This window comes from Halichoerus grypus, chromosome 8 (genome assembly GCF_964656455.1).
Source record: "Halichoerus grypus chromosome 8, mHalGry1.hap1.1, whole genome shotgun sequence".
In the NCBI taxonomy this organism is placed as follows: Eukaryota; Metazoa; Chordata; class Mammalia; order Carnivora; family Phocidae; genus Halichoerus; species Halichoerus grypus.
Window position 1 is genome coordinate 43,852,769 of NC_135719.1, and position 27,490 is coordinate 43,880,258.

Sequence of the window (27,490 nt, forward strand, 5' to 3'; positions counted from 1 at the left end):
ATTTGAGATATGGGTATTAGAGTTTGTTCAGACAATAATAACAAATGTTTTTAAATACTAGTACAAACGGAACTAGAAATTTCCAAAGGAAAGAATTTATAAACTTGGATTGTGTGTGTTTCTGTGAAGCAGGAAAAATACTTAGAACACAAGAAATATTCACAATATAGAAAACAAAGGGTTTTTTTGCCCCTGAACTTAGGGGTAAATACTAAAAGAGTTATTTAAAGAAACCAGGGCAGGGGGCATCATAAGGAAGGAACATGCACAACTCAGTGGGTATCATTTTGCCATTAAAAATGTGGGGTGGTTGCCTCAGTTTCCCCAGATTCTATTATCCCCAGCATCTGCTTCCTCTGATGGTCCCTTGGCATCCTCACAAACTTCTACAGATAGAATATGTGACCCAAGTTTTTCTAGGTCTTTCATGTTTCGTTTCTTGATTTGGCGTTTTCCCTCAAGCTAACGACTCCTTTCAAATCTAGAGGTGGGGGGTTCTGAAGCTGGTAAGGTTTCACAAAATAGTCGAGGGCAGAGCCACCAGGCTGGGGACGAGGATGGCTAAGACTTCCTTCTAGTCTTCCTGGCACCAGGCATGGGCTGGTGACATGACCAGCACCAAGGCTGGGAGGATGAAAAACCAATTCGAGTTCAGGCAGCCAAGGACGGAGAAGGCAAGGAGGTCCCCGAAGGCCGGGCAGTCCAACTCTACACCGTCAAGGAAGTCGGTAAGCATTGGCCAACATCAAAGCCAGGTTCCAGGCAGCCTTGTTTACTCTATGTTCCACTTCATGCCACCTAGCCACAGATATTAAACATACCCAGAAAAAAATTCAGAGATCTGAAGGGGAATCCTGGCCCTAAACAAGGAAGAGGCTAAGAAGCCAGGACTGCCCCATCGTGCCCAAACCAAAACCTGACGTTGTGCTCTCTCTGCACAAAGGGCTTTCCAAACACAAAGTCTTAAGCTCACGGCTCCATGTGTAACAGAAGCAACTTTGATTTTTCTGCCCTGGGATTTGAATCCAAGAGATCTGGCACAGCATGAATTAGTGAACACAGACATTCTTCCCAGTCCTTAATAAGGTCTTTTTACTTTAATTTCTTCATTTCTCATAAGTAAAAATACTCTCAATTTTTCAGAAGCCCGCGGTTATATTTATGCCATTAGAAACAGAAGGCCTGACAAATACCAGCTGGGAACAACACAGTGCCTGCTTTAGAGTCGGCTTCCAATTCTGGAAGGGTTCTGCGCTGGACACTCACGAATGAGAGTGTGCCCTATGCTGTTCTTTGAAGAGCATCTTTGTTTCCCGGGTGCTGTCTGAGGACAGTCCCACACTGCTCCAAAGCCTCCCACCACCACTTCCACACATGCCGTTTGATACGCCGTGTCGTCTTCTTCCTCTTCTTCCTCCTCTTATTGAGGCATAACATATATAAAATGCATAAAGTATGCTGGTGGCAAATAGATGACTTTGAATACTTTTAAGCCCTAACTCACCACCACCTGGGTCAAGATGTAGACTATTTCCAACATCCTGGAAGTTTTCCTCATACCCCTCACTGGTCAATCTTACCCCTTCTGTTGGTGTCCATTACTCCAATTTTCTTTTCAGCACAAATTAGCTTTGCCTGTTCTTGAATAAATATAAATGGTTTCAGGGGCGCCTGGGTGGCTGTCGTTAAGCGTCTGCCTTCGGCTCAGGTCATGGTCCCACGTTCCTGGGATCAAGCCCCGCATCGGGCTCCCTGCTCGGCGGGAAGCCTGCTTCTCCCTCTCCCACTCCCCCTGCTTGTTTTCCTGCTCTCGCTGTCTGTCTATCTGTCAAATAGATAAATAAAAAAATCTTTAAAAAAAATATAAATGGCTTCATACCATAGGTGCTTTTGTGGCTGGCTTCGTATGCTCGATGAGAAAAACTTTTTCAGGGAGTTCGGTGAAGGCATTCACGTGAAATTCACTCAGTAGATGCTTGTGTCAGTTTATTTCTAACAGCTTTGTTGAGGTATAACTGACACACAATAAATCGTACATATTTGAAGTGTACAACTCGATGAGATGACTCACACGTGCACCACGAAACCATCACCATCCTCAAGATAATGGGCATGTCCATCACCCCAAAAGTTTCTTGGTACCCCTTGGCCATCCTCCTTTCCTCCCCTTCCCTCATCCCCCCAAACACTGATATGCTTTCTGTCATTACACATTAGTTTATGTCTTCTAGAAGTTTATATAAATGGAATAATACAGTTTGTCTACTTTTTTATATAGGTTCTTTCACTCAGCATACTTATATTTGAGATTCATCCATGTTACAGCATGTACCGATAACGCCTACCTTTTTATTGTGCAGCAGTATTTCTTAGTAGAGGTAAACTAAGGTTTATTTATTCATTCACCTGTTGATGGACATTTGGGCTGTTTCCAGTCCATGGCAAATAAAGCTGTTATGAACATTCATGGACAAATCTATGTATGGATACAAATTTCCTTTCCTCTTGGGTAAATATTGGATCCTATGATAGGTAGGCATGTAATTATTTAAGAAAGTGCCAAACTGTTTTCCAAAGTCACTTACCATTTTTAATTTCCGTGTATGAGGAAACCAGGTCCTCCACATCCCCATCAGGATTTGGGATGATCAGTCTTTTTAATTTTAGCCACTCTACTGGGTGTGTGGTCATATCGCACTATGGTTTCATGTTGTCAATTTGTATTTCCCTAATGACTAAAGACGTTGAGCATGTTCTCATGAGCTTACTTGCCAACCATTTATCTTCTCTGGTGGAGCATCATTTCAAATCTTTTGCTTACTTTTGTGTCGGGTTATTTTTTCCTTACTTGGACTACTGGGAGTTCCTTATATATCCTGGATACAAGTCCTTTATCAATTATATGATTCATAAATATTTTCTCTCAGTCAGTGGCTTGTCCTTTCATTCTGTTAAGAGTGTCCTAGAACAGTAGAAGTTAGTTTTGATCAAGTCCAAAAAGTTGACTAACTTTTTCTTTTATGGATTATGAGTTTGGTGCTGTATCTAAAAACAAAAATATTTGGTTAGTTTTTCTCCTTTGTTTTCTTCTACAAGATTTAAAGATGTAGGTCTTACATTTAGATCTGTAATCAATTTTGAGTTAATTTCTGTATATTGTGCAAGGTATGGATCATTCTTTTGTTTACCAATATCCAATTGTTCCAGCATTATTTGTTGAAGACTATCCTTTCTCCACTGAATTACCTCTGCATCTTTGTCCAAAAAAAGTTGTCCATCTATTCGTGGGTCTATTTCTGTACTCTATTCTGTTCTACTATCTATCCAGTAACACGCTATCTTGATTACTGTAGCTTTATAATATAAATATTAGGTAGTATAACTCTTAGTTTTGCTCTCCTTTTTGAAATTTATTTTGGCTATTCTAGATCCTCTGCATTTTCATAAGGATTTTTAAGTCAGTTTGTCAATTTGTGCAAAAAGTCTGCTGGGAATTTTATTGGAATTGTGTTAAATCTAGAGATCAATGAGAATGGTTATTTTTAACAATGTTGAGTTTCTTAACTCATAAACATGGTATGTTTCTCTACTTATTTAAGTCATTTCTCTGAACATTTTGTAGTTATAACATACAGGTCTCTCGTATTTCATATTTTTCACGCTCTTACCAATTTAATTTTTCTATGGTTCATTGGCAGTAAGTAGAAATATGATTGATTCTTTGCATATTGATTTTCTATCCAATAACTTAGCTAAACTCTCTCATTCTAGTAGCCTCTTTATTTTATCAGATTTTATCAGATTTCTACAATTTTGCTGTCTGCAAGTAAAGACAATTTTACTTCTCCTTTCCAACCTGGATGCATTATATTTCTTTTCATTGCCTGATTTCACCAGTTAGAACTTCCAGTAAAATGTAGAATAGAAATGGGGAGAGAAGACATCCTTGTCCTTTTTCCTGGTCTTTCAAAGACAGCATTCAGTCCTTCACCATTAAGTAGGCTTCAGCTCTAGGTTTTTAGTGTATGTCTTTTATCAGATTAAAGCAAGTTTCTTTTTATTCCGACTTTGCTGAGACTTTTTATCAAGAATGGAGGTCAGATTTCGTCAAAACTTTTCTGCATGTAGCGAGATAATCATATGGTGTTTGAGTTTTTTTGTTTGTTTGATAATATGATGAAACACATTGATTCACTTTAAATGCTAAACCAAGCTTATATTCCTAGAATAAAGCCCACTTATCCATGACCATTACCATTTCCGATAAGGCTGAATTTAATTTGCTAAAATTATATTTAGAATTTTTGTATCTACGTTCCTGATGGATAACCACCTATAGTTTTCTTGTAGTATCTTTATCTGGCTTTGGTATGTAATGCTGGTCTCACAATGAGTTGGGAAGTTTTCTTCCTCTTCAATTTTCTGGAAGAGATTGTATAAAATTAGCATTATGTCTTCCCTAAATGTTTGTAGGAATTTACCAGTGAAGACATCAGGACCTGGCATTTTCTTTGTAGGGAGGCTTTTAACTACAAATTCCATTGATTGAATCAATGTAGAACTATGCTGTTGACCTATTTCTTCTTGAGTGAGTTTTGGTAGTTTGTATCTTTCAAATAATTTGTCTTTTTCATCTAAGTTGTTAAATTCATAGGAATGTATTCATAACATTTCCTTATTCTCCCTGTTACTAGCTACAGACTCTGTAGTGACTTCACCACTCTGTCTCCTGATAATGGTAATTTGTATCTTCATTCCTTTTCTTCCCCCCGATCACCCTGGTTCAAGATTTATCCATCTTATTGGTCTTCTCACTGAACCAGCTTTTGGGTTAAATCATTTTGTCTATAGTTTTTCTGTTTCTATTTTATAGATTTCTGCTTTGATCTTTATTGGTTCCTTCTTAGTTTGAGTTTAATTGTTCCTCTTTTTCTAGTTGTTATGGAGGAAGTTGAGGTCATTGATTTGAGGTCTTTTTATCTTTATAGGTATTTAGTTACATAAATTTCCCCCTAAGTGCTGTGTTAGCAGCATTCCACAATTTCTGATTTTTTGTGTTTTCAATTTCATTCAGGTCGAAGTGCTTTCTAATTTCCCTTTCATTTCGTCTTTGACCCATGGATCATTTAGAAGTGTGTTATTTCCAACTTTGGGGGAATTTTCCAGATATATTTCCATTATTGATTTCTAATTGAATCCCATTGTGATCAGAGAATAAACTGTCTGAGACTTGAATCTTGTTATATTGAGACTTGTTTTATGGCCCAAAATATGACCTATCTTGGTAAGTGTTCATCATGCACTGGAAAGAATGCATATCTGGTTTTGTTTGAGGGATGTTCTACAAATGTCACTAGGTCAAGTTGGTTGATAATCATGGTCAAGTCTACATTCTTACTAATTTCTCTGTCCATGTGTGCTATCAATATTAGGAAGGGAATGCTGAAATCTCTGACCATACTCGTGGATTTGTCTGTTTCTTCTTGCAGTTACATCAGATTTTGCTTCAGTAATTTGAAGCTCTTTATTAGGTGCATAAATGTTTAGGATTATTATGTCCTCTTGATAAATTGATTACTTTGGTTATCACATGACCCTCTTTATCCTTGGTAATATTTTTTGCTCCAAAATTTACTTTATCTGATGGTAACAAGGTCCCTCCAGCTTTCTTTTGAGTAGTGTTAATATCGTCTATCTTTTTCCATCCTTTTAACCTATGTGTGTGTCTTTATATTTAAGTGTGTTTCTTGTGGACGGTATACAGTTGTATGTCTTGTGTTTTATCCAATCTGCCAATCTCTGCCTTTTAGTTGAGTTGTTTCTGTGAATATTAATATAATCATATTTAAGTCTACCAGCTTGCTATTTGTTTTCTAGTTGTCCCTTCTGTTATTTGATCCCTTTTCCTTTTTCTGTCTTCTTTTGAGTTATTTGAAAATAATAATAATAATAATAAATTCTATTGTTTCCATTTTTTTGACTGGTGAGCTAAAAAGTTCTTTGTTTTGTTACTTTAATGGTTGTTTTAGGGTTGATAGTAAACATCTTTAACTCATCAGTCTTCCTTCAAAGTAATATGATGCCATTTTACATGTTTATAAGAATCTTACAATACTGTATTTCCATTTATCCTCTTCTGGCATTAACATTTTACTTATACATATATTCCCCAACACATTGTTATTATTGCTTTATTTAGAGTTGATCTTTAAAGGAGATTTAAATAATTTTTTTAAACCTTATATATTTATTCAAATCCTGGACGAGCCCCTCTTGGGGCACCTGGATGGCTCAGTAGGTTAAGCATCCAACTCTTGATTTTGCCTCAGGTCATGATCTCAGGGTCTGAAATCAAGCCCCATGTCATGAAATCAAGACTCCCTCAGCGGAGAGTCTGCCTCTCTCCCTCTCCCTCTGCCCCTCCCCCTGCCCCCCCACTTGCGCATGCACATTCTTTCTCTCCAAAATAAATAAATAAATCTTTAAAACTTTATATATTTACCCATGTAGTTATCATTTCTGGTGCACTCATTTCCTTTATGGAGATCCATATTTCAATCTGATACCATTTTTATTCTGCCTAAAGAACGTCCTGTAACAATTCTAGTGGTGCAAGTGTTAGTACAGCATTTGTATGTCTGAAAAAATGTCTTTATTTTACCTTTTTTTTTTTTAATTTTACCTTTATTTTTGAAAGAGATTTTTTCTGAGTGGAGAATTCTAGGTTGACAGTTTTGTTCTTTCAGTGCTTTAAAGATGTTGTTTCCCTCACAGGAGAGACAGGAGACAAGGAATCTGCTGTGTCTTGATCTTTGTTTCTCTGTGTGTAACAAGTCTCTTTTTTTTTAGGGGCTTTCGAATTTTTTCTCTTTATTACTAGCTTTGAACAACTTGATTACCGTGTGACTTGTGCTATTTTCTTCATGTTGCTAGTGCCTGGAGTTCATTGATATTCCTGAGTTTATAGTTTTCATCAAATTTGGAACATTTTCTAATTTTTAAAAATTATCTTTTCTGTCACCCCCTCCCCACCTCTTCTTTTGGTATTCTCATTGCACAGATATAAGCCCACTTGAAGTTGTCCCATGAATGCTCATGAATGTTCTATTCATTTTTTTAAATTCTTTTCTCATTCTGTGTTTTGTTTCAAAAAGTTTCTAGCATTCTATCTTCAAGCTCATTCATCTTTCTTCTACACTCTCCAATCTGCCATTAATCCCATCTAGCATATTTTTCATTTCAGACTTTGTCATTTTCAACCTGAGAAGTTTGATAAGGTTTTTTTAGTTATCATCCGTGGTTCTATTTAACTTTCTGAATCTGTGAAATACTGTCTTAATAACTTTCAATAGCCTTTTTTTTTTTTTTTAATTCTAAAATCCATGTCAGTTCTGAGTTGGCTTCAATTGATTGTTCTCCTCTTTATGAAGAACAGTGCTGTTTTTGTGCTCCTGTGGGTGCCTGGTCATCTTTGAGCAAATGTCAGACATCTTGAATTGTACCTTTTTGGGTGCTAGATATTTTTATATTCCTATATTCATGAGCTTTGTGCTAGAATAGTTACATCATTCAACAACAGTTTGATCCTTTCATTTATGATTTCCTTACATTTATGATTTGTTAGTTAGGTCCAGAGCAATACAAGTCTAGGGTCAATTATTCCCCCAGGACCTTGGCAAGAGTTTCCTGAGTATTCTCTCCAATGTCCCCTGGATCGTGAGTTTTTAAAGTCCGGCTGCTAGGAAGAGTCACTACTTCTGGTACTTCTGGTACTGCACGAGTGCTGGACACTGTTCCCTCAATCGTTTTGGACGGTTCTTTCCCAATCTCAGGCTGTTGTGTCTCATGCCTGTCCTCATCGGTCCTCCCTGAGGAGGACCCCTGCAGTCTCTGTGTCTTGTCTCAGTGTCACTCCACTCTCTGGTACTCTGTCCTGCAGACTCTTGCCATCACGGTCTCGCTGGACTCTCAAGCTCCTCAAATCAAGAAGTCCAACGGGTTCTGCCTGGGTTCCCATTCTCACTTCACTCCAAGGGTAAGAAACTCTCTCAAGGCAGTTAGCTGGGGAAATTTTAGGGCTCAACTCATTTGTTTCCCATCTCTGAGAAATCATTGCCTTATGCTGACCAATATCCATAGTTTTGAAAAACATTGCTTCATATATGCTGTCTGGTGATGTTTTGTTTGGATTGTTTCAGGGAGAAGGTAAGGGGAAATCCAGTCCCTGTTGCTCTATCTTGGCCATTGTGCTCTTGTTCTAGATGGGAAGGTAAATCCAATCTTGGCTGGAATCAGAAGTTTATTTTTTAATTTTGCTTAGTGTTATCTTTTATGGATACACTATAATTATTTACCCATTCTGTTGTTGATAGACTTTTGCATTAGTGCCAATTTTGAGTAACTGTAAATGAAACTGCTTTGAACATTTTTATGCATATTTTGGTGGATACATGCACTCATCTCCCTTGGGTAAATAGTTAGGAGTAGAATAGCCAGGTCACTGAATAGACATATGTTTAGCTTTAAGAGATGCTGCCAAACAGTTTCCAAAGGGAGGGGTCCACTATTTTAAACTCACGCCAGCAATGTACAGAAATTCCAGTTGCTCCACATCCTCATCAGCACTTGGTACTGTCGGTGTTTTTCATTTTAAGCTATTCTGGTGGTATCTCATTTTAATTTGTATTTCCCTAAGGACTAATGATTTTGATTGAGCACCTTTTCATATGCTTATTGGCCATAAGAATATCCTCTTACATGAAGTGTGTATTCAAGTCTTTGGTCAATTTTAAAATTGGATTGCTTAACTTTCTTAACGACCAGTAGGGTTTTTTTTTTAATATGTATTTTGAACATGAATCTTTTGTCAAATATATTATTGTGACTATCCTCACCTGTTTATGACTTATCTTTTCCCTCTTTTTCTTATGACGTATTTTGATAAACAAAAGTCATCAATTTCAACGTAGTCCAGTTCTTTGAGTGACTTGTTTAAGAAATTCTTACCCACCAGAAATCATGAAAATAGTTTCGTATATTTTCTTCTAAAAACATTACTGTTTTTTCCTTCTTTCTTCTTGAATACAGCAGCAATGATATAAGAAATTATATGTAGCCTAAAAACTTCTTTTTGCCCTTCTATCAGCCTTCTGTTCAATATCCAACTGTATGACACTGTCAACAGGCAATGTGAAGTCATGGGCTGCACATCCTACTACACTAATAGTAGGCTCTAAACCCATTACAAACAAGGTCCCCTGCTGTTCACATCATGACTTGCTAATCAGTTAGCAAAACAAATATTTTACTTCACCCTTACTTCATTCTGTAGTGTCTCTGTTCTTTTTGCTTGAGAGTTTCTATAAATAACAGGTTGAAGAGCCCTTTTCTTTGGCTGGGGGCCCAAGGAGTGAGTTTTTATTTCCTTCTTCTAGTTTTTCATTGTTTTCTAAATTCTTTATAAGACATGTGCATACTTTAATTTAAAAAGTAAACTTAAAAAAAAACCATATTGAGCAGTTGTGATGAAAGCATACGTATGTTTTTTCATTTGTAGGAATAAAATACGACGTTTCACAGCTCTTTCCGAAACAGATTATGTTGACCATACACATTATGACTTATAAAAGCAACTTGCTCGGTCAATGTCTGTTGGGCAGACACCGTAGAACAGTTTCATTAACTTAAAAGCTTTCTACAATTTCCATAGTTTCCCTTAATAATGTATGGTTTTTATTAAAGTCTTGGTCAAGTGTTTTTTTTTTCCTACTCTTGGTCTTACCTTATCTGCAAATGAAGCCACAGAAAGTTTTAAAAATACAATGATTTGCCAAGTGTCATTAAAAATTACCAAGAACCCGGTGATGGGTATTAAGGAGGGCATGTACTGCATAGAGCAGTGGGTGTTATACGAAAACAATGAACCATGGATCACTACATCAAAATCTAATGATGTATTGTATGGTGACTAACATAACATAATAAAATAAAATAAAATAAAATAAAATAAAATAAAATAAAAATTACCAAGAACAGAGGTTGAGCAATCCTTTGTGATACTGTCCTTGTTCCAGGAGCAAGAGGAAGACTCTGGATAGAAATATCTGAAAAGAGATACTGATGCTCTGCACCAGAGTCCTCTTCTCCTGCACCAATGTGAGACAGAGATGTATCCAGTCACCCGAGCCATATTTAGAAAAGCATAGTTTACTTGACAGCATTTACAAATTATGTCTTTTCCTCAGAATAACTTACACTGCAGAAATGCTTCCATATGCTAAAGTTGGACATGCTATTGTAATGAAAAAGAAAAAGAGAGGTCTTTTAGTGGGTAGTTTTCATATACATACTAAACTGCAATATGCACAAATTAGTAATGCTGTCCTTAAAGAATTTACCATAAATGGTTTTCTAATTCTTTCTGCCACTCTCTGCTACAGATTGGGAGTGGATTTTGTCATAAAACAATGGGTCAGCAGGAAGCCAATTATGATTTATCTAAGCAATGAGAGCAATCATAATTCTTATGTTTTAATGAAAAAACAGACTTTTTTCTCCAATCTTTTGTGTTCCTTCAAGTTCCGGAAGGAGACAACTTCCACCTTCAAATTCCAAAACACATATACATGCAGTTAACTCCTCTCTATCAGACTTTAGAGTGGTGGTCTGCCAACTGTGGGCATGGGCCAAATCCAGGTAACCACCTGTTTTTGTAAATAAAGTTTTATTGGAATACAGCCATGCACATTCATTTACCTATTGTCTATGGCTGCCTTTGTGCTACAAAAGCACAGCTGAGTAGTTATAACAGAAATTTGTAGCCCAGAAAGCCTAAAATAGTCACAACTGGTCCTATATAGAAAAAACATTTCTGACCCCTGTTTTAGTAAGTACCTACTTCTCATGTTGCAGATGCTACCATAAATGGATGCTACCATTGTCAGGACCTCTGCCAGGATTCTTAGGATACAAGCAGGCAGGATGACAGCCACAGTTCCACAAAGCTCTAATGAAACAGCAAGAAGAAATTCAACACCCAAGAAAGTATTGAATCCTTTCTTCTCTAGGGTGAATGACAATGACTGGCAGCCAAAATGCATATAATTATATTTGAAAGCTGTCCTAAAATGTATGTTCTCCGAGTAAATTAATCTATAAAGGATTTTGAAAAAGAAATTAATCTATCTTTCTACTGCAAAGTTCTTAACAATATTTTGGGGAGATATCATATGCCAAGATGGGATACTTTCTGCTCAATTTTAAAATTCAACATTCCATGGGGCGCCTGGGTGGCTCAGTTGGTTAAAATTCAACATTCCAGGGGTGCCTGGGTGGCTCAGTCAGGTAAGCATCTGCCTTCAGCTCAGAGTCCTGGGATCATGGTCTCGGGGTCCTGGGATGGAACCCTGCATCGGACTCCCTGGTCAGTGGGGAGTCTGCTTCTCTCCCTCTCTCTGCCCCTCCCCCCACTCATGCTCGCTCTCTCTCTCTCTCTCTCTCTCAAATAAATAAAATCTTTAAAAATAAATAAAATAAAATTCAACATTCCAAAGTAACTCATAAGCCTTTTTTCTTTCATTTCTCAAAACAAATACTTAAGAATGATGAAGGCAATACCTATTTGTGAATCTTTTGTTCAGGATATATATATATAATCAGTCATCAGGCTAACTTGAAAGATTAAGACAAATAGCAAAGTAAATTGATCATTTATAAAATATTTTCAGCTATGATGGTCTATTTGAGCAACAAGAACAAAACACTGGCAAATTGATTCAACTATTCAACAATTCATTCAATAATTGAGTCAACAATTCAACTATTAGGATTAACAACCCTGATACTTTTAAACAGTAATAAATAATGTAACTTAATAATGAAAAGACAGTTGTCTTAGTCCATGCCAGCTACTATAACAAAAATCCCATAGATGGGGGGAGAGGGGGCTTATCAAAAACATACATTTATGTTTCACAGTTCTGGAGGCCCAGATGTCCAAGATTAAGGGGCTGGCAGATTTGGTGTCTGGGAGAGCCAATTTCCCGGTTGATAGACAGCCGGCTTCTCACTGTACCTTCACCTAGCAGAGGGGGCCAGAGATTTCTTTAGGATCTCTTTTATAAGGGCAATAATCCCCTCATGACCAAATCGCCTCCCAAGTGCCCCACCTCCAAATACCATCACACTGGGGATTAAGTTTCAACATATAAATATGGGGGGACACATTCAGTCTATCATATTCCACCCTTGTCCCCCAAAATTCATGTCCTTCTTGTATGCAAAATATATTCATTCCATCTGAATAGCCCCCAAATTCTTAACTGGTTCCAGCATCAACATTAAAGTCTAGGTCCAAAGTCCAATCTAAATATCGCCTAAATTCGTACAATTCATCCTGAGGCAATCTGCTCTCCAACTGTGAACCTGCCTGATCAAAGCTGTTTCGTGCTTCTGAAATACAACGGTGAGACAGGCACAGGACAGGCAGTCCCGTTCCAGATGGGAGAAAGAGGAAACAAGAAAGGAGTAACAAGTCCCAAGCAAGTCCAAAACCCAAGGGGGCAAATTCCCTTAGACCTTAAGGCTCAAGAATAATCCTCTTTGGCTTGATGCTCTGGCTCTTCAGACTCAATGGGACTGTGCTCCTGCCTGCAGCTTTGCTGGGTAATGTTGAGGCCCCAAGGCTCCTGGTTGCCCTGCCCCCACAGCTTTGGGCAGCCCTGCCCCCTCTGTGGCTCTCCAGGGTTAGGGCCCGGGATCCTGGCTCTGCTGGGAGGTCTGGTCCTTTGAAATCAAGATGGAGGCAGCCACGCCCCTGCAGCTCCCTGGGCACAGCCCGCGCCTCATCGGGGTGCCGGAGCAGCACCTGGGGCAGCCGAGGAGAGGGTGCGAGACCACCCAGAGAGGTGGTGGCTGGAGGGTCGGGCACGGGCATCCCCTCCTTTCCCTTCTCCCACTGCCTTGGAAAATAGTTCCTGGCTTCTGTGAGATGGCGGACTAGTCTCATTATCAAAGGGTCTCCTGGCCACACCCTTAGTGTTCTCTCCTGAAGACTTTCTCTTCCTCTTCAAGACTAGCCGAGAATTTTCCAAATCTTTAAGTCCTGTGCTCTGCTTTCTTTCCAATTAACAATTCCATCTTTAAGTCATTTCTCCTTTCTCACATTTTACCACAAGCAGGCGAGAGAAACCAGGCCACTCCTTCCACACTTTGCTTCGAAACAGCTTCAGCTAAATATCTAATTTCATTGCTTGCAAGTGCTACCTTCCACAAACGCGAGAACACGAACACAGTTCGGCCAAGTTTTGGTTTTTGTTTTGTTTTTTTTGCCACTTTATACCAAGCATGGCTTGTCCTCCAGTTTCCAATAACATGTTCTTCATTTCTGTCCGAGACCCATCCTTCACCATCCGCAGTCCACCACCTTTCTGTGCGGGATCGCCGTTCCCTGAGCAGATGAGGCTTTCTCTACAGCCCTCCTCTTCCCTTTCTAAGCTCGCACCACAAACACCTTGAAAAGTCCCCTCATGGCAATGTAGGCTCCTCCTAGCACGCACCTCCCTGTTCTTCCGGTCCCTGCCCGCCACCCGGTTCCAAAGCCACCTCCACCATCTCATGCATTTGTCAGAGCAGCACCCCCACTTCCCAGTGTCCATTTTTGTCAGAGTCAGTTGGGGCTGCCTAAAGAAAGTACCAGACACTGGTGGCTTATAAACAACAGAAACTTATTTCTCACAGTTCTGGAGGCTAGAAATCCAGATCCAGTCTAGAAATCTGGAGGCTGCCTTTTCTGGGTGGCAGATTTCTTTTTTTTTTTTTTCCATTCAATATGTGCCCTCTTTAATACCCATCACCAGGCTAACCCATCCCTCCACCCCACTCCCCTCTAGAACCCTCAGTTTGTTTCTCAGAATCCACAGTCTCTCATGGTTCGCCTCCCCCTCCGATTTCTCCCCCTTCATTTTTCCCTTCCTACTATCTTCTTTTTTTTTTTTTAACATATAATGTAGTATCTGTTTCAGGGGTACAGGTCTGTGATTCATCAGTCTTACACAATTCACAGCGCTCACCGTAACACATACCCTCCCAATGTCCATCACCCAGCCACCCCATATCCTCCAGGGCAGGCAGCAAGCTCTCTCCGGACTCTATTAAGGGCTCTAATCCCTTTCATCAGGGCTCCTCTCCCCTGACGTAAGCACCTGCCAAAGGCCCCACCAGCAGATACCATCATATCGGACATGAGGTTTCACCTTCAATGAGGTGAATTTGGGGGGGGACACAAACATTCAGTCTACAGGAGTTGTCCTCTCTGACTTCCTGAAATTATGAATGGGGATAATGCAGCCAAGTGAGAGGGGTATAAATTTCCAGTGACTCTAACAAAATGATGCTTAGACCTTGGCAAGGTTTTCTATTCATTCAGTCATTCATTCATTCAGTTGGTCACTTAACAAGTATTTTATTGAGCACCTACAACATGCCAGGCTGCCTTCCAGGAGCTGGGAAGACAGCAGTTTCGTGGAGCTAACATCCCAGCGGGGCATACAATACAATACAGGTTCATATCTGGTCCGGAAAAACAAAGCCAGAACATAAGCCACAGACCTAAAAGAAGTCAGACGATGCAGACAAGAGCATTAAGAATCTTGCAAGAAGGATCTCATCCAGGCAAACCCTTGTGCATACTCTTATCTGCGCCCTTGTTTCCTGGATTTCCCCTGTGAAATCCCTCTCTCGGAAAAGCTTCCAACCAACTCGGTCGCACTCAGATACGAAAGCCTGACCTACCATCCCTCTCAGAAGCGTCTGCATTTTGTGACTTGCAGAGAGGAGGAGCTCCTAGGTAGCAGAAAGGGGTTTTAGGGACGTACTCAGAGTCACCTCACGCATCTGCTTCTAAGGAAGCATTTATCACGCACCTGTTCTGGTTCAGCTTGTTTCGGCAGCAGCGAATAGTTCATCTGCCACAAACCCACAGAGCCTGAAGGGAGGTGTGCTTCATACTGTCCGTGTGTCCCCCACCCCCGTGTTCTGTCCACCCTTCTCCATCCAGCCCTGTTGCCTTGGAGGCTGGCCTCTGAGGACCAGACCAAGGGATTCTTGTCTTCTTTTGGTTGGGCTCAGCTCAAGGGAGTCCCCAGCCGGAAATGGAGGAGGGGAGGAAAGAGAGGGCCAGCTCTTAATTTCCCTGCTCCCTCTCTGCCTGGCTGCTGGTTGCCTGGGGCTACGTCCTCCTAGCAAAGATCAGGGCTCCCCATCGGGGCTCCTCTTGCATATAGCTACAGCTAAGGCTCTAGCTAGCTCTCTCTGTAACCATCAGTACCCGCGGCCCCTGAAAGTGCCCCTAGAGGGGGTCAAAGCTCCATGCTGGTGCTCCACCACTCCAGGGTGGGTAGTCTTCTCAGTGCCCTCTCCCTCAGGGTCCCATCCTCAAGGACACAGCCAGCAACACCAGCGATGCTCTCAGGTCGGACCCTGACTCTGGGCACCAGCTTCATTTTTAAGCTCCAAGGGCTTAGGAGGGACAGGAGGACTGGTGAACCTTCTATAAATGGTGCTCCCTTCTCAAGATTAGCGGTGACTCCCCTCCAAAGAGAACCAAACTCGGGGCGATGCCTGGAGTGCCCCCAGCCCCTTGTGCAGAGAAGCAAAGCCTCTGAACGGCCATGGCTTACCTTTCTGTGTTCATTGGAGGGCTGTGGGCAGACAAGCTGGAGTCCAAGCAGCAGGAGGGAACCCAGGATGCTGAGAAGGAAAAACAGCAACAGGCAGGGCCGTGAGTGTGTTGCGGGTAACAGCACCCAGTCGAAGGCAGCAGCTCTGCCTCATCCCCGGAAGGGAGAGAACAGCCCAACCCCCTCCCTGGGATGTGACCCAGCCAAGGTGCCAAGGGCCAGCCTCGAGGCAGGGGAGGCAGCCCAGGGCTGTGCACTTGGCCAAGGCAGGGGGCAGATCTGGGATCAAACCCTTTACCACTCACCAGCAGGGTTTCTAGGTCAGGATGTGTAACCTCAGGAGCCCCAGTCTCCTCCCGGGTAAGAGGGGGACAACCACAGAAGCTGGCTCAGAGGTTTGGGGAGGACAGACACAGAGAAAGTGCTAGTGCGTGCTTAGTCCTGGTGGAGCTGGTCAGGTCCGGCTGAAAGTGGGGCTCTGTGCCTGGCCAGGGAAGCTCCTCTCCTACACCCCATGCTTCCCTTGGAGCCTTCCCTCTGCCCGTTCTTGGCCCTCTCGTGTCACAGATGTTCTCCATGGGCGGGATTAGCTGTGTTAAGCCCTACTGTCACCAGCCCTGATTAGGACTTGTCATCAAATAAAGGGAAGGTAAGGAATAGGAGCCAGCTGGCCCTGAGACAGCAGGGTGTGCTGGGAGGGATGACGCCTGGGATTCGAACACATTGAGGCTAGAATCCCAGCTCCACCATTCCCATCTGGGTGATCCTGGGCAAGCTGATGTCTGACCCTCAACGTCCTCACCTTCTGGAGGGATCACTGAGGATGACAGAGGTGGAAACCCCCACACAGCTGGTTAGTCAGAGGAGAGACAAACATTGTCAATTAACTAAAATGCCCAAAGTCCCTTGACTTGAAATCATCAATGCCATTGTTTGAAGCATCCCTGCAAAGAGGCCACTTATCCTACTTAGTTATCTTTTGGATCCTTTTCTAGGGTTTAACCCTGAGGACAGTTGAGTGACCCAGGCGGTTCTCACCCTTTTTTGAGGCTTCCAACACAATTGTGAGACGTGAAACACTGCTCCAGTCCAAGCAGAACTCACTGTGTGGAGGTGGACATGAGGAAACCTGTCTGAACGTGGGGGTTAGGGCGTGTGGAGTTAGAAAAGGCTCCCACCATCTCCAAGTTTCCTAAATGCTGCCCTAAGCCCCTCTTTGTATGAACATTAGCCAAGCCCTGGCAGGCTACCCAGAATGGATGTGAACAGACTGGTCAGAGACGGCAGTGGGGCAGGAATCGGGGCGAAGGGGACATGTAATGAGGTGCCAGATGCATCCTTTCCATGGTTGTCTTAGACTTGCGGCTGAGGCCACAAAGCTGAGGCCCAAGGGTAGTACATGGACACCCATTCCAAACAGGAAGGGCTGCACCATCTATTGAGGACCAGAAAAGGAGGTGCCCCCTCTGCCCCACCCTCATCCCATGTTGTCGCCCCTCCCCACCTCCAGCCTGCACGAGGAGCGGGCCAGAGAATGAGAGAAGTTTGCCCTGTGTGGATTGCTTTGAAGAGAGATGCAGGAGTGCTGAGCACAGCCTCCTCCTCTCCTGTAGGAGAAGAAAAGTCAGAGATCCCCCCCCAGACAAGCAAGAAGGACTACCATGTAGAGAGCTTTATCTGAGCCCCCATGTTTGGGATATAAGGACTGGTGCCAGATTCTCCCCTGAAAAGTAGCTAAAGGACAAAACCTAGCTGGAGTGTCTGGGAGGGCAGAGTGGAGAGAGAGAGGGCTGGAGGGGGGACAGCCTACATTTCTGGAACTTGCAGGGACAGAAGATGCTGGCTTTTTCCCGCCAACTGAATGCAGGCACCATGAAACCCTGGGTTTAGGTTGTCTAGAAAGGACCTCATCAAAGGCTGCTTGCCGGGGTTAGGTGATGTGTGGTGGGTACCCATGGAGTATGGGAGTTGGGGGAGGGTCATAAAGAGATATGTAGCAGGAGACCCCAAATGAGGGGGAGGTTCTTAAGGACCACCCAAAGTGCCCCAGGAGAGGAGAATGCAGAACTTAGACATCTGCCAACCCAAGGTCAGCAACACCAGATCACCAGGGGCACCAAGCCCATGGAAACCCTCTGCCCAGTTACCTCTCCTCTCCCCTGCTCCACCCTGGAGCCCCCAGCAGTGGCAGAGGGAGGGGCCGGGCAGAGAACTGGGCTGTGAAGAAACCAGCCCCACCCTCTCTTCCTGCTACAGGTGTCTGAGGCCCCACTCTCCCAGTCTGGGAGAGGAGGAGAGACACTTTCAATTGGATGAGAGACTAAAATTTTTATGTCTGACAAGACTTTCTTTTTTTTTTTCCTAACTAGATTTTCATTTTAATGTAGCATATCTATATGCAAAATCCTTCCAAGCAGGGGATCTATTCAGAAAAATATAATATGAAATTAGTCATGAAGAGAATCAAAGAGTTGGTTTATAACTCGCTAAGGATCTAGGCCAGTGCTGTCCAATAGAATTTTCTATGACAATGGAAATGTTCTATTTCTGCGCTACCCAGTGCACAGGTACACGGATCTGATGGTGAAGTGACTCATGTCTTAGACGAATACCAAAAAGTACTGAAGGAAAACTAAAACTAAAGCTTCTGAAAGGACAGGCATTCCACCAATAAGGCTCTCCCTTCCTACAAATACACCTTTTTTGGACTTTTCTTTTTAAAGATTTGTTTATGTATTCTAGAGAGAAAGAGAGCCCGGGAGGGGCAGAGGGAGAAGGTGGGAGAATCTCAAGCAGACTCCCCACTGAGCTTGGAACCCGATATGGGGCTCAATCTCACCACCCTGAGATCATGACCTGAGCTGATATCATGACCAGAGCCAAATTCAAGAGTCGGACGCTTAAGAGTTGGACTGAGCCACCCAGGTGCCCTTTCTTTGGACTTTTTGATACTTGAAAACAAGACTGCTCATTAACCTGCAACAAACAAGAAAACTGCCCAAGATGTCCTCCAGCCACAAGGCAGGGGCATCTAAAGGAGTCGGTGTGAACACGCTGGTGGGAAGAGAACAGGTATGTTCTAGCTGAATCCTTACTGGATCCAGTTTGTCCTCCAAACCCAGGTGCATGTGCATTGCAACTAAGAAGTCTATGCTCCTTAGTTACATGGGCTTGTGCAAATAAATCCTCTATGGACTTCAGTTTCCCCATCTGTAAAATGGGAATAATATGACCTGCCTGGCCTCCCTCAAATGAGTCAAGGTGAAAGACAGCCTTTCATGAACCTGTGCCTACAACTCTGAATCATGGTAACACATTCTGGCACTGTTTACTCATATAAAAAAAAAAAAAAACTAGATTGGAGTGGTTTTGTTAAAAAAAACAAACAGCAGCTCCATAAATGTGTTACACCTCAGCCCCTCCAAGTTCTTGGCAGACAGCTAAGCCACGTATTTATAATGCAATCAGGAGCACTTTTGTATAACCACTCATCCCAGGCTGTACTTCCATACCTTTCCAGAGGACTTGGGGCAGGACAGGGAGTGGAAGATTAGAAGAGGGAAGATTCTGGGTGTTCCCCTGTCTCAGAGGAAGGGCATTCCAAGTTGCCTGGTCTACTCCCAGATACTTCTATAGCTCATCCCCTCCCCTCTTTCAGTGTCTGCCCAAAGCTGTCCCTCCTCCATAAAGCCTTCCCCGGCCTGCACAAAAGAGCCTATTTCTTTTTCTCCACAGCACTTACTATCTCACAGACTGAGTATTCGTTTAAATGTCTCCCTCCACCCACTAGACTACAAGCTTCATGAGATCAAGGAGTTGGTTTTGTCCCTACTTTATTCCCCAGCATCTAGCGAGTGTCTACTATATAATAAAAGCTTAATTTACTGAATTAATGAAAGATGTCCCATCATCCTGACAGCTTATGAAATTTCAAGATAAATGGAAATAGTGCGAATCAACAGATTCAAAAATGCCCAGACTCACTTTGGGAGCTTTTAAAAGTTAGTTTATGAGGGATTTACTAAAATCACTTGTATTTTTCAATTTCTGTGTGATGCCCTCAAAATTTATTCTCATCAGCTCAACACGAGGTATGGCAACAAAAAGTTTGTTGGTGCCTCTTGTTGCAAAAATGCAACACAAATTATATTTAGATGTTCAGATGCTTCTTTTCTTCACTGAGCTGGGTTCTAGTGGAACTAAAATGCATAGGGGTACCCAATAAAATTCATCCTGGAATAAACTCTTAGTTATTAAATGGGCTCTGCTCTGAATGGAATAGAATAAATTCCCCCAGAGGGGAAATTATTCTTTGGGCTGCAATAACAGCAGGCCAGAGCAATATATAACCCCAGGGGCCAGATGAACCTCTGCCAAGGGCTGGAAGTTTCCCACCCCTGCTCAGTAGAGTCTGTTTTAGGATACCCCACCCTGCTCACACATACCTACGTAATTGGTCGTCCATAGCTGTGCCCACACCGCTTCAAAACACCAACAATCTAGCCCAAATCCTTGCTCCTCCTGACCCGACTCAAAATGAATATTTGGGGAATGGGAGAGCATGTGTGTGTCTGCGTGTGTGCAACTCGTGTGTTATTTCACTTTGATAGTTTGCTTTGGCAAACTGCTCCCAGCTTGCAACGTTTTGACAGATTGAAGGCTACCAGGGCCCTTGGCAAACAAATCACACTCTCCCCTCCAAGCGGCGGGGGAAGCCACATTCCTACCAAGACTTTCCGATTCACCTTGCAGTAGAAATGACCCAACATTTCACACGCAGGGGGAAAAAAATGCCATCTCCCCAGTATTGTTCTAGATTTTAAACACTGCACCGTCTCATTTCCTCAGGTAGAAAATAACGCACATTGAAATTTGGCACAAGATTTATAGCATGGAACTGGGGCTCCGCTCTGGGCTTCTGGATTGGCCTGGGTCAACCCCTCCCCACCACCCACACCACCCATCCTCAACTCCGGGTGTGTGGGGGGATCACATCACAGCCACCATGTACCAGGGATCATCTCAATAAACTCAACACCACTGGAGCATTATCAAGTAACAAAACAAGGAAAACACAAAAGAAAAAGAAAAAAAACAAAAACAACAACAACAACCAAAACCCAAAAATCTTACTTCTTTTCTTCTTCAGTTAGTGTAACCCAAGAGATATTTGGGGAGCAACCTGGAAACTAATAAAACTATACTGACCTTAGCAAAAGAGAGCCAAATCCTTAGCACTGAAGTGAAATCTCCCCCTACTATGCTCCGGAGATGAAAAAGGTTTGCCCAGCATGCCTGTCACCATGTACGGCCTTCCTCTGACAGCAGTTAAGAGTAAAGGCAGGGGCGCCTGGGTGGCTCAGTCGTTAAGCATCTGCCTTCAGCTCAGGTCATGATCCCAGGATCCTGGGATCGAGCCCCGCATCGGGCTCCCTGCTCGGCGGGAAGCCTGCTTCTCCCTCTCCCTCTCCCACTCCCCCTGCTTGTGTTCCTGCTCTCACACTCTCTCTGTCAAATAAATAAATAAAATCTTTAAAAAAAAAGAAAGAGTAGAGGCAGACAAGAGAGGGAGATGGGCTACAAATGACATTGGAAATGAAGATTGGATGGTTTACCACAGATCTCAACACTTATGGGTATAATTTCATTGAATCTCCACAACCATCCCACCAGACACTTTTATTATATACCACTCTGCAGGTGAGGAAATTGAGGCACAGAGAGGCTAAGTCATTTATCGAAGGTCACACACACCTACTAAGTGGCAAAGGCTGATTTCGATGCCAGCAGTCAGACCCTTGGCCTGGACCCTCTTAACCACTGTGCTCTGGGGCCTCATTAACACAACACCCCTTTAAACCAAGCATTTGCATTTCATCACACCGATTTTCCTCCCCAGTCTTGGGGCACTGTGGCTTCACACATCTGTTTTACTTTCTGTCATGCTTGCAAAAATAATCAGAAAGTAAGTACATGTGATAAAACCTAGTTTATCCAGCCTCACTAGAGAACCTTCTAAATTTTAAAATAATTGAAGCTAACCATCTCAATCCCAAATTAAAAAAAAAAAAAAAAGCTGCATTCTATTTATTTTCCTGCTTTCTTCTACAGAGCATGCTGAGCTGAAGTCACCTCTTTTGGATGGCTCAGAACCACCAGCCTGAGGATCAAACCATTTGTGGGACACAAGGTGGGAGCACTGGACCAGGGCGGGTTGAGAGGTGCAGACGCCTGGGGTGTTCTGAATCCGGTGGGCCCTCTGCTGTCTCCTCCCTGCCGTCAGGCATTGCTTACTGCATTGTGGATGAGCCTGTGTCCTCCTAACTCGGCTCCCTTCAGCTCGGTCCTGGCCTCAGAACCAACCTGCAGCCAAGGCAAGACCAACAGGCTCAGGGAAAGGGCCCACCTGGCTTTCGTGGGGTGAATGTTTCTGATTTGGAGCCTGGATTTACAGACACCTAATCTATACATATTGGCTTTTATTGCTTATTTCCAGGTTCTCAACTCTTGCAGCCATTTGCGTGTTCTGGACCAGGGCCTCTGGAAAAGGGAGGTGTCTGTCACGGCCTGACTTTTTAAGACACAGCACCCTTTGGTAAATTCCCCTCCTCGATGGGAGATTTCTTGAGGAGATGGTTTCTGATACAGCCTTGCCGCGAGGAGGCAGTCGACACAGCTCTGTCCCACCTCAGGCCAATAGCCAGTAGGTGCAAGAATGGAACGATGGGATGAAGTGAGAGAGAAAGAAGAACCAGAGGGAGGGACGAACGGTCAGTCTCGGAAGAGAGGCAAAGTGCTGTTGTCAGCCGCACTCCAACAATGAAAGGGTTTTCTAAGTCCATCCCAGAATTCTCTGTTGGGAAAATAAAAGAACTGGCAAAAGGAAGACAGTCCTAAAATGAGGATTTCCACAAGTTGGCAGTTACAGGATCTAGCCCCTGGGGGAGGGGGGGCAATGTTACCCTGAGGCCTATCAACCCACTTGGGTCCATACGGAATGGGTCACTGGCAGCCCAGTGATCACACTTGACTCCATTGAACCCCTTTTGGTAGAGAATGTTCTAGCAAATCCCACAGTCAAGTACTGAGTGATGAGGACATGATCCAGGTGCAGGGCTGTGCCAGGCAGAAAGAAAAATCAATACTGTTTGAATGCCTGCCATCATTTTATAGGTAGGGGTTTGCCAGGGCAGTCCTCCAAAAAACAATTTTATTTCCTCTCCTCTCTGCCTACCATTCAGATGGCTCTCCTACCAGGCTTCCCATAAAAGATTCTTCCCCGGTTCTTCCCCGCTACCCTCATACTTTTCTGCTCCCACCAGAGGAGTCGTGCTCCTACAGAGTCAACCATGTTCCCAAACCTGCTTATTCCGGTGGCTTTGTAAATACCTACAAATATTCAAATGGTACACAAGCCCACGAAACAGAGCACAAAAAGAAAAGAGCAGTTGTTAGCTGTTTCTATAAAAATGAAGCTGAATGCTTTGGAAAGACTCAATAAGGCAAGTAGCCAAGAAAAAAAAAACTGCTGGCAAATTAGGTGTGGATGAGACAACTGTAAATGATTAGGGGCAAAAATAATAAAAATTGAGAATCATCTGAACTCAGATTGCTTTGCGAATGTCTTTAAATTCTCACTCCACGTTAAAGAAATCCAAATGGAAACCTTAGATAATGCTTATGGGTGTGGTCTGTGCAAGGACAATCAAGGGCTCATGCTCAAAGAAAAGTCCTTGGCCCCACATCAAAAAATAGTGAGTGAATGTACATGTGCTTTAAGTTAAAAATAAACTGTTAAAGGTGTGTGTGTATCATTTGTATGATTTTCTGCTTTAACCTGCTTTTGTAATTAATAATCCTCATCAGGAAAGAAAAATGTCCTACTTTCTTTTACACAAAAGGTAATTATTAATGTATTCATTCAATATTCAACAAGTATTTACTAAGCATCAACTGGGTAGTGGTTTAGATGAGGGCTACCCAGTCTCTCCAGCCTTATTAACACCATACAGTTGAATACTAATAATCAAACCTGGGCCCTTCTCCTCTTTTTCCTCCCCCTCCCTCCTCCCACCTTCCTTCCCCTCCACCTCCTCCCCCTCCCACATCCTCTCCCTCTGATCCTCCTCCCCCTCCTCTCTCCCCTCCCCCTTTCCCTCTCTCCCCCTCCCTCTCCCTTCCACTTCCTCCTCCTCTTCCTCCTCTTTCTTATCTTCTTCCTTCCCCTATTTTCCCCTCTCCTGCCCCATTTCTGGGTCACTGGCATAGGGACACGGATTGAGCCCACAATCCTTCCCAATGACCACATAGTTCTCGATCCCTGAGGGGAGTCTCCGTTTTCACTGATCCATCATACCTCAAACATCACTATTTTGGGCATTCTCAAACACATCTTCTCAACCCACTTCTTTTTTTCTTTCTGTATTCAGAATCTTTTTCAGTTGCCCCCAAAACGGCCATCTTTCTCTTTCTCATTTCCAGTTCCTTCTGATTGTATTTCTAAGTGAAGTAGCTGACAAGCATTACAGTAGTATTACTTTATTGAAGTGTATATCATGGCAAAGAAAAGCTTTACGTTTCAGAAGACTAAAACCAGACACTTGACCTAAGGCCATCAACCTGTAAACCCCTTAAAACAATCCAGAACCCTACTTCATAAGATCTATAAAAATCACCATCTACCTCTGTAATCTCTCTAATTACATCTGCATTTCTTCAAAACCTGCCGTTCAAAATAAGGTTCACCGAGTCAACGTTGTTTCCTGCCAACTTAACCACTTGTCTGGCATTTTCAACCGTTTTGTTTTCCTCTGTGTTTTCATTCCAAACATCAGCGCTGTCGACTATCCTAAAGCATACTGCAAGGTACAAAATGAGCCCCTAACCAAGCAGACCAGCTCGAGAGAGATTTTTGTTGGCTGGCCATCACGGTCCTCACCACTTGCTGTACTGATTCTACAGAAAATTGTGTTTGCTTCCACTCAATCACTAAACGAACACATCAAGTTGTAACTGTGCATATATACATATATTTTAAGGTGCACCATTTGGAGCAAGACTTTAAGAAATGTATGTACTTCTGTTTCACTTAGTATCTTTTCCTCATTAAGCTGTAACAGGTGACAAAGACTCCCTAATGTAGCCTTGACCAACCCTTTGGCCCAAATGGATTTTCCTTGCCCTGAATTTGGCATGGCATCCAGGCTTGTCCCATGTTCAATGACAACTCACTAACGAACTCCATCAAGAGTTAAAGTTTTAATGTCTTTTTTTCCTGCCCCTGGGTTTAACAGTGATTCCTTTTATGACAGCAGACTCTGAGCAGGGCAGAGATACTCTAACTATGTTACTACTCAGGGCTTCTCTGTCTTTTTCAATGAGGGAGAAGCTGGCTTTCTGTTTCTTTGTGGCTTGGCAAAAACCGGGGAGGGATTTTTAAAACAAAATCTCTGCCTATCAGAATTGCGAATCCCCTTAAATGGTTTTTCCTCTCAGGGATTTTCTTGGCAGCTAACTTCTAATTTTGACTGTTTTCTCTTTAGGTAGAGAAATCCTCCAGCTTTTCCAATTGATCTTTATGCATTTGGTTGCCTTGATAAATATTAACAAGCCCTTAATATTTGTGTGTGTGCATGTATGTATCATCTACCAATGTTATCAAAGACATCTTGCTCTTAAATTAAACATAGCCCTTTCCCCAAGAACATTTTCTAAAGCATTTATACAAAAGTCACTCTAGTTTTGTTTTTTGGTTTGTTTGTTTGGTTTTTTCAGATTAAACTAGATTTACAAGGCCTTAGAAACAGAATGCAAAATGGTTTATGAGTACCTGGCTTATGAAGGAGACCTCATGGAAAGCTCCAGCTTAGCCCTTGCAAAGAATTACCCATCCTCAGAGCTCACATTTGCTCTCTCCTTAGAGCAGAACTCTTTTTTTTTTTTAATATTTAAATTTTTTATTGTTATGTTAATCCCCATACATTACATCATTAGTTTTAGATATAGTGTTCCATGATTCATTGTTTGTGCATAACACCCAGTGCTCCATGCAGTACATGCCCTCCTCAATACCCATCACCAGGCTAACCCATCCTCCCACCCCCCTCCCCTCTAGAACCCTCAGTTTGTTTTTCAGAGTCCATCGTCTCTCATGGTTCTTCTCCCCCTCCGACTTCCCCCCCTTCATTCTTCCCCTCCTGCTACATTCTTCTTCTTCTTTTTTTCTTTCTTAACATATATTGCATTATTTGTTTCAGAGGTACAGATCTGAGATTCAACAGTCTTGCACAATTCACAGCGCTTACCAGAACACATACCCTCCCCAGTGTCCATCACCCAGTCACCCCATCCCTCCCACCCCACCCCCCACTCCAGCAACCCTCAGTTTGTTTCCTGAGATTAAGAATTCCTCATATCAGTGAGGTCATATGATACATGTCTTTCTCTGTTTGACTTATTTCGTAGAGCAGAACTCTTGAAGAAACGTCCTGCTGAGTAGCCCTGTTCAAACAACCCCTTCGGAAGGATCCAAACGCTGGAGGCCTGGCAAGACTTCCAGAGTTCCATCCCAAGGGTAGCAAGGCCACATCTAGCTTTCAACTACTCCCACCCTGCTCATTTCTAACCTGTGGGCAATTTCTCCAAGAGAATGCACAGCCTGGAGGGTAGCCTTCGAAGACCGATGGCTTCCAACCACCAATCAGGTCATTACGAGAGGTTCATTGCTTTTGCAGAGGCATCAATTGAAATTCCATCAAGAAGAAAACTGTGAAATGGAGTTCTCCCAAGTCATGGCCTTCTTTGCGTGGCCTCGGCTGCCACATTTTTGAGGATCCTCAGTACTTGCAGGGGCCTTTCTGATGGTGGCCAGACTCACACTTGCTTTCCACATGGTGAACCCACCTTTGGTCACCCACTGCTCTTTTCAATCCAGTTCAGTATATGACTGTGACCACTTCTCTGTCCCCCATTGGGTCCTGGTGCTCAAATATGTTCTGAACTGACCCAGTGGCCCAACTGCATCACTTATTCCCCTGTGGTTAGACAGAGGAATATCGGAGCTTCTACAAAGAGGATACATAGCCCGTGTCTTGAAATACCTTTTAAACTACTTTTCAAACTATGGTTTAAAAATACAAACATACTGATTTAGATTAGTTACCAAATTCTAACCCTGAACAGATCTGGGCTGCCCTGTGAATGGCTGGATTTTGCAGAAGCCTCAGGATGGAGCTTTTCCTGACTTCTCTGACTCTTTGTGACACGCTTGTGAATGACATTAATGAAGAAGGTTGTAGCTCTGCATGGGTCTTTGGATTTCAGGCCTGCACATGTCTGCTCATGTAAAATTATACAAGCAACTAAAGATTAAAGCTCACACACACACATATACACACACACACACTACACTCAATTAAATGCCAGGCGTTGGCCTAAGAGCATCTGCCCAGCAAATCTCTAGCTCTCTAGTTGGGCAATCATATGTGGCACCACCATAATAACATATTATAGACCATTTTATTTTTTATTGTAAGTTCTAAGCATTCAGGGCTAATGTATAGTATAAGAAAAAAAAAGTACAAGATATCCTTAGTGACTCAACTTTTAAACAAAACCTTCTTCCTTCCCTGCTTTCTAGATTCTGAGTCTATTTAGAGAGTCTCTTGAGATGGCAAGACGAACTTCCTCAAGGAACTGCAACTGCTTACCTGGAGGGATCAAGATTCTTTTAATACTACGCAGCCAAGACAAGCACAGAACAATCCAGACGCTGAGGCTGATATATGAGCTATCATCCATAAATCCTGATTTTA

At 42.7% G+C, this 27,490-nt stretch overlaps 1 protein-coding gene across 1 annotated transcript in view; it reads right to left on the bottom strand.

The window, feature by feature from the left end:
- THSD4 (thrombospondin type 1 domain containing 4) overlaps positions 1-27,490 on the bottom strand; it is a 561,701-nt gene that overhangs the window by 510,715 nt on the left and 23,496 nt on the right. Inside the window, exon 3 of the mRNA XM_078079143.1 lies at positions 15,678-15,747. Within this exon, the coding sequence (XP_077935269.1) occupies positions 15,678-15,747 (70 nt within the window). The remainder of the gene's footprint in view (positions 1-15,677; positions 15,748-27,490) is intronic.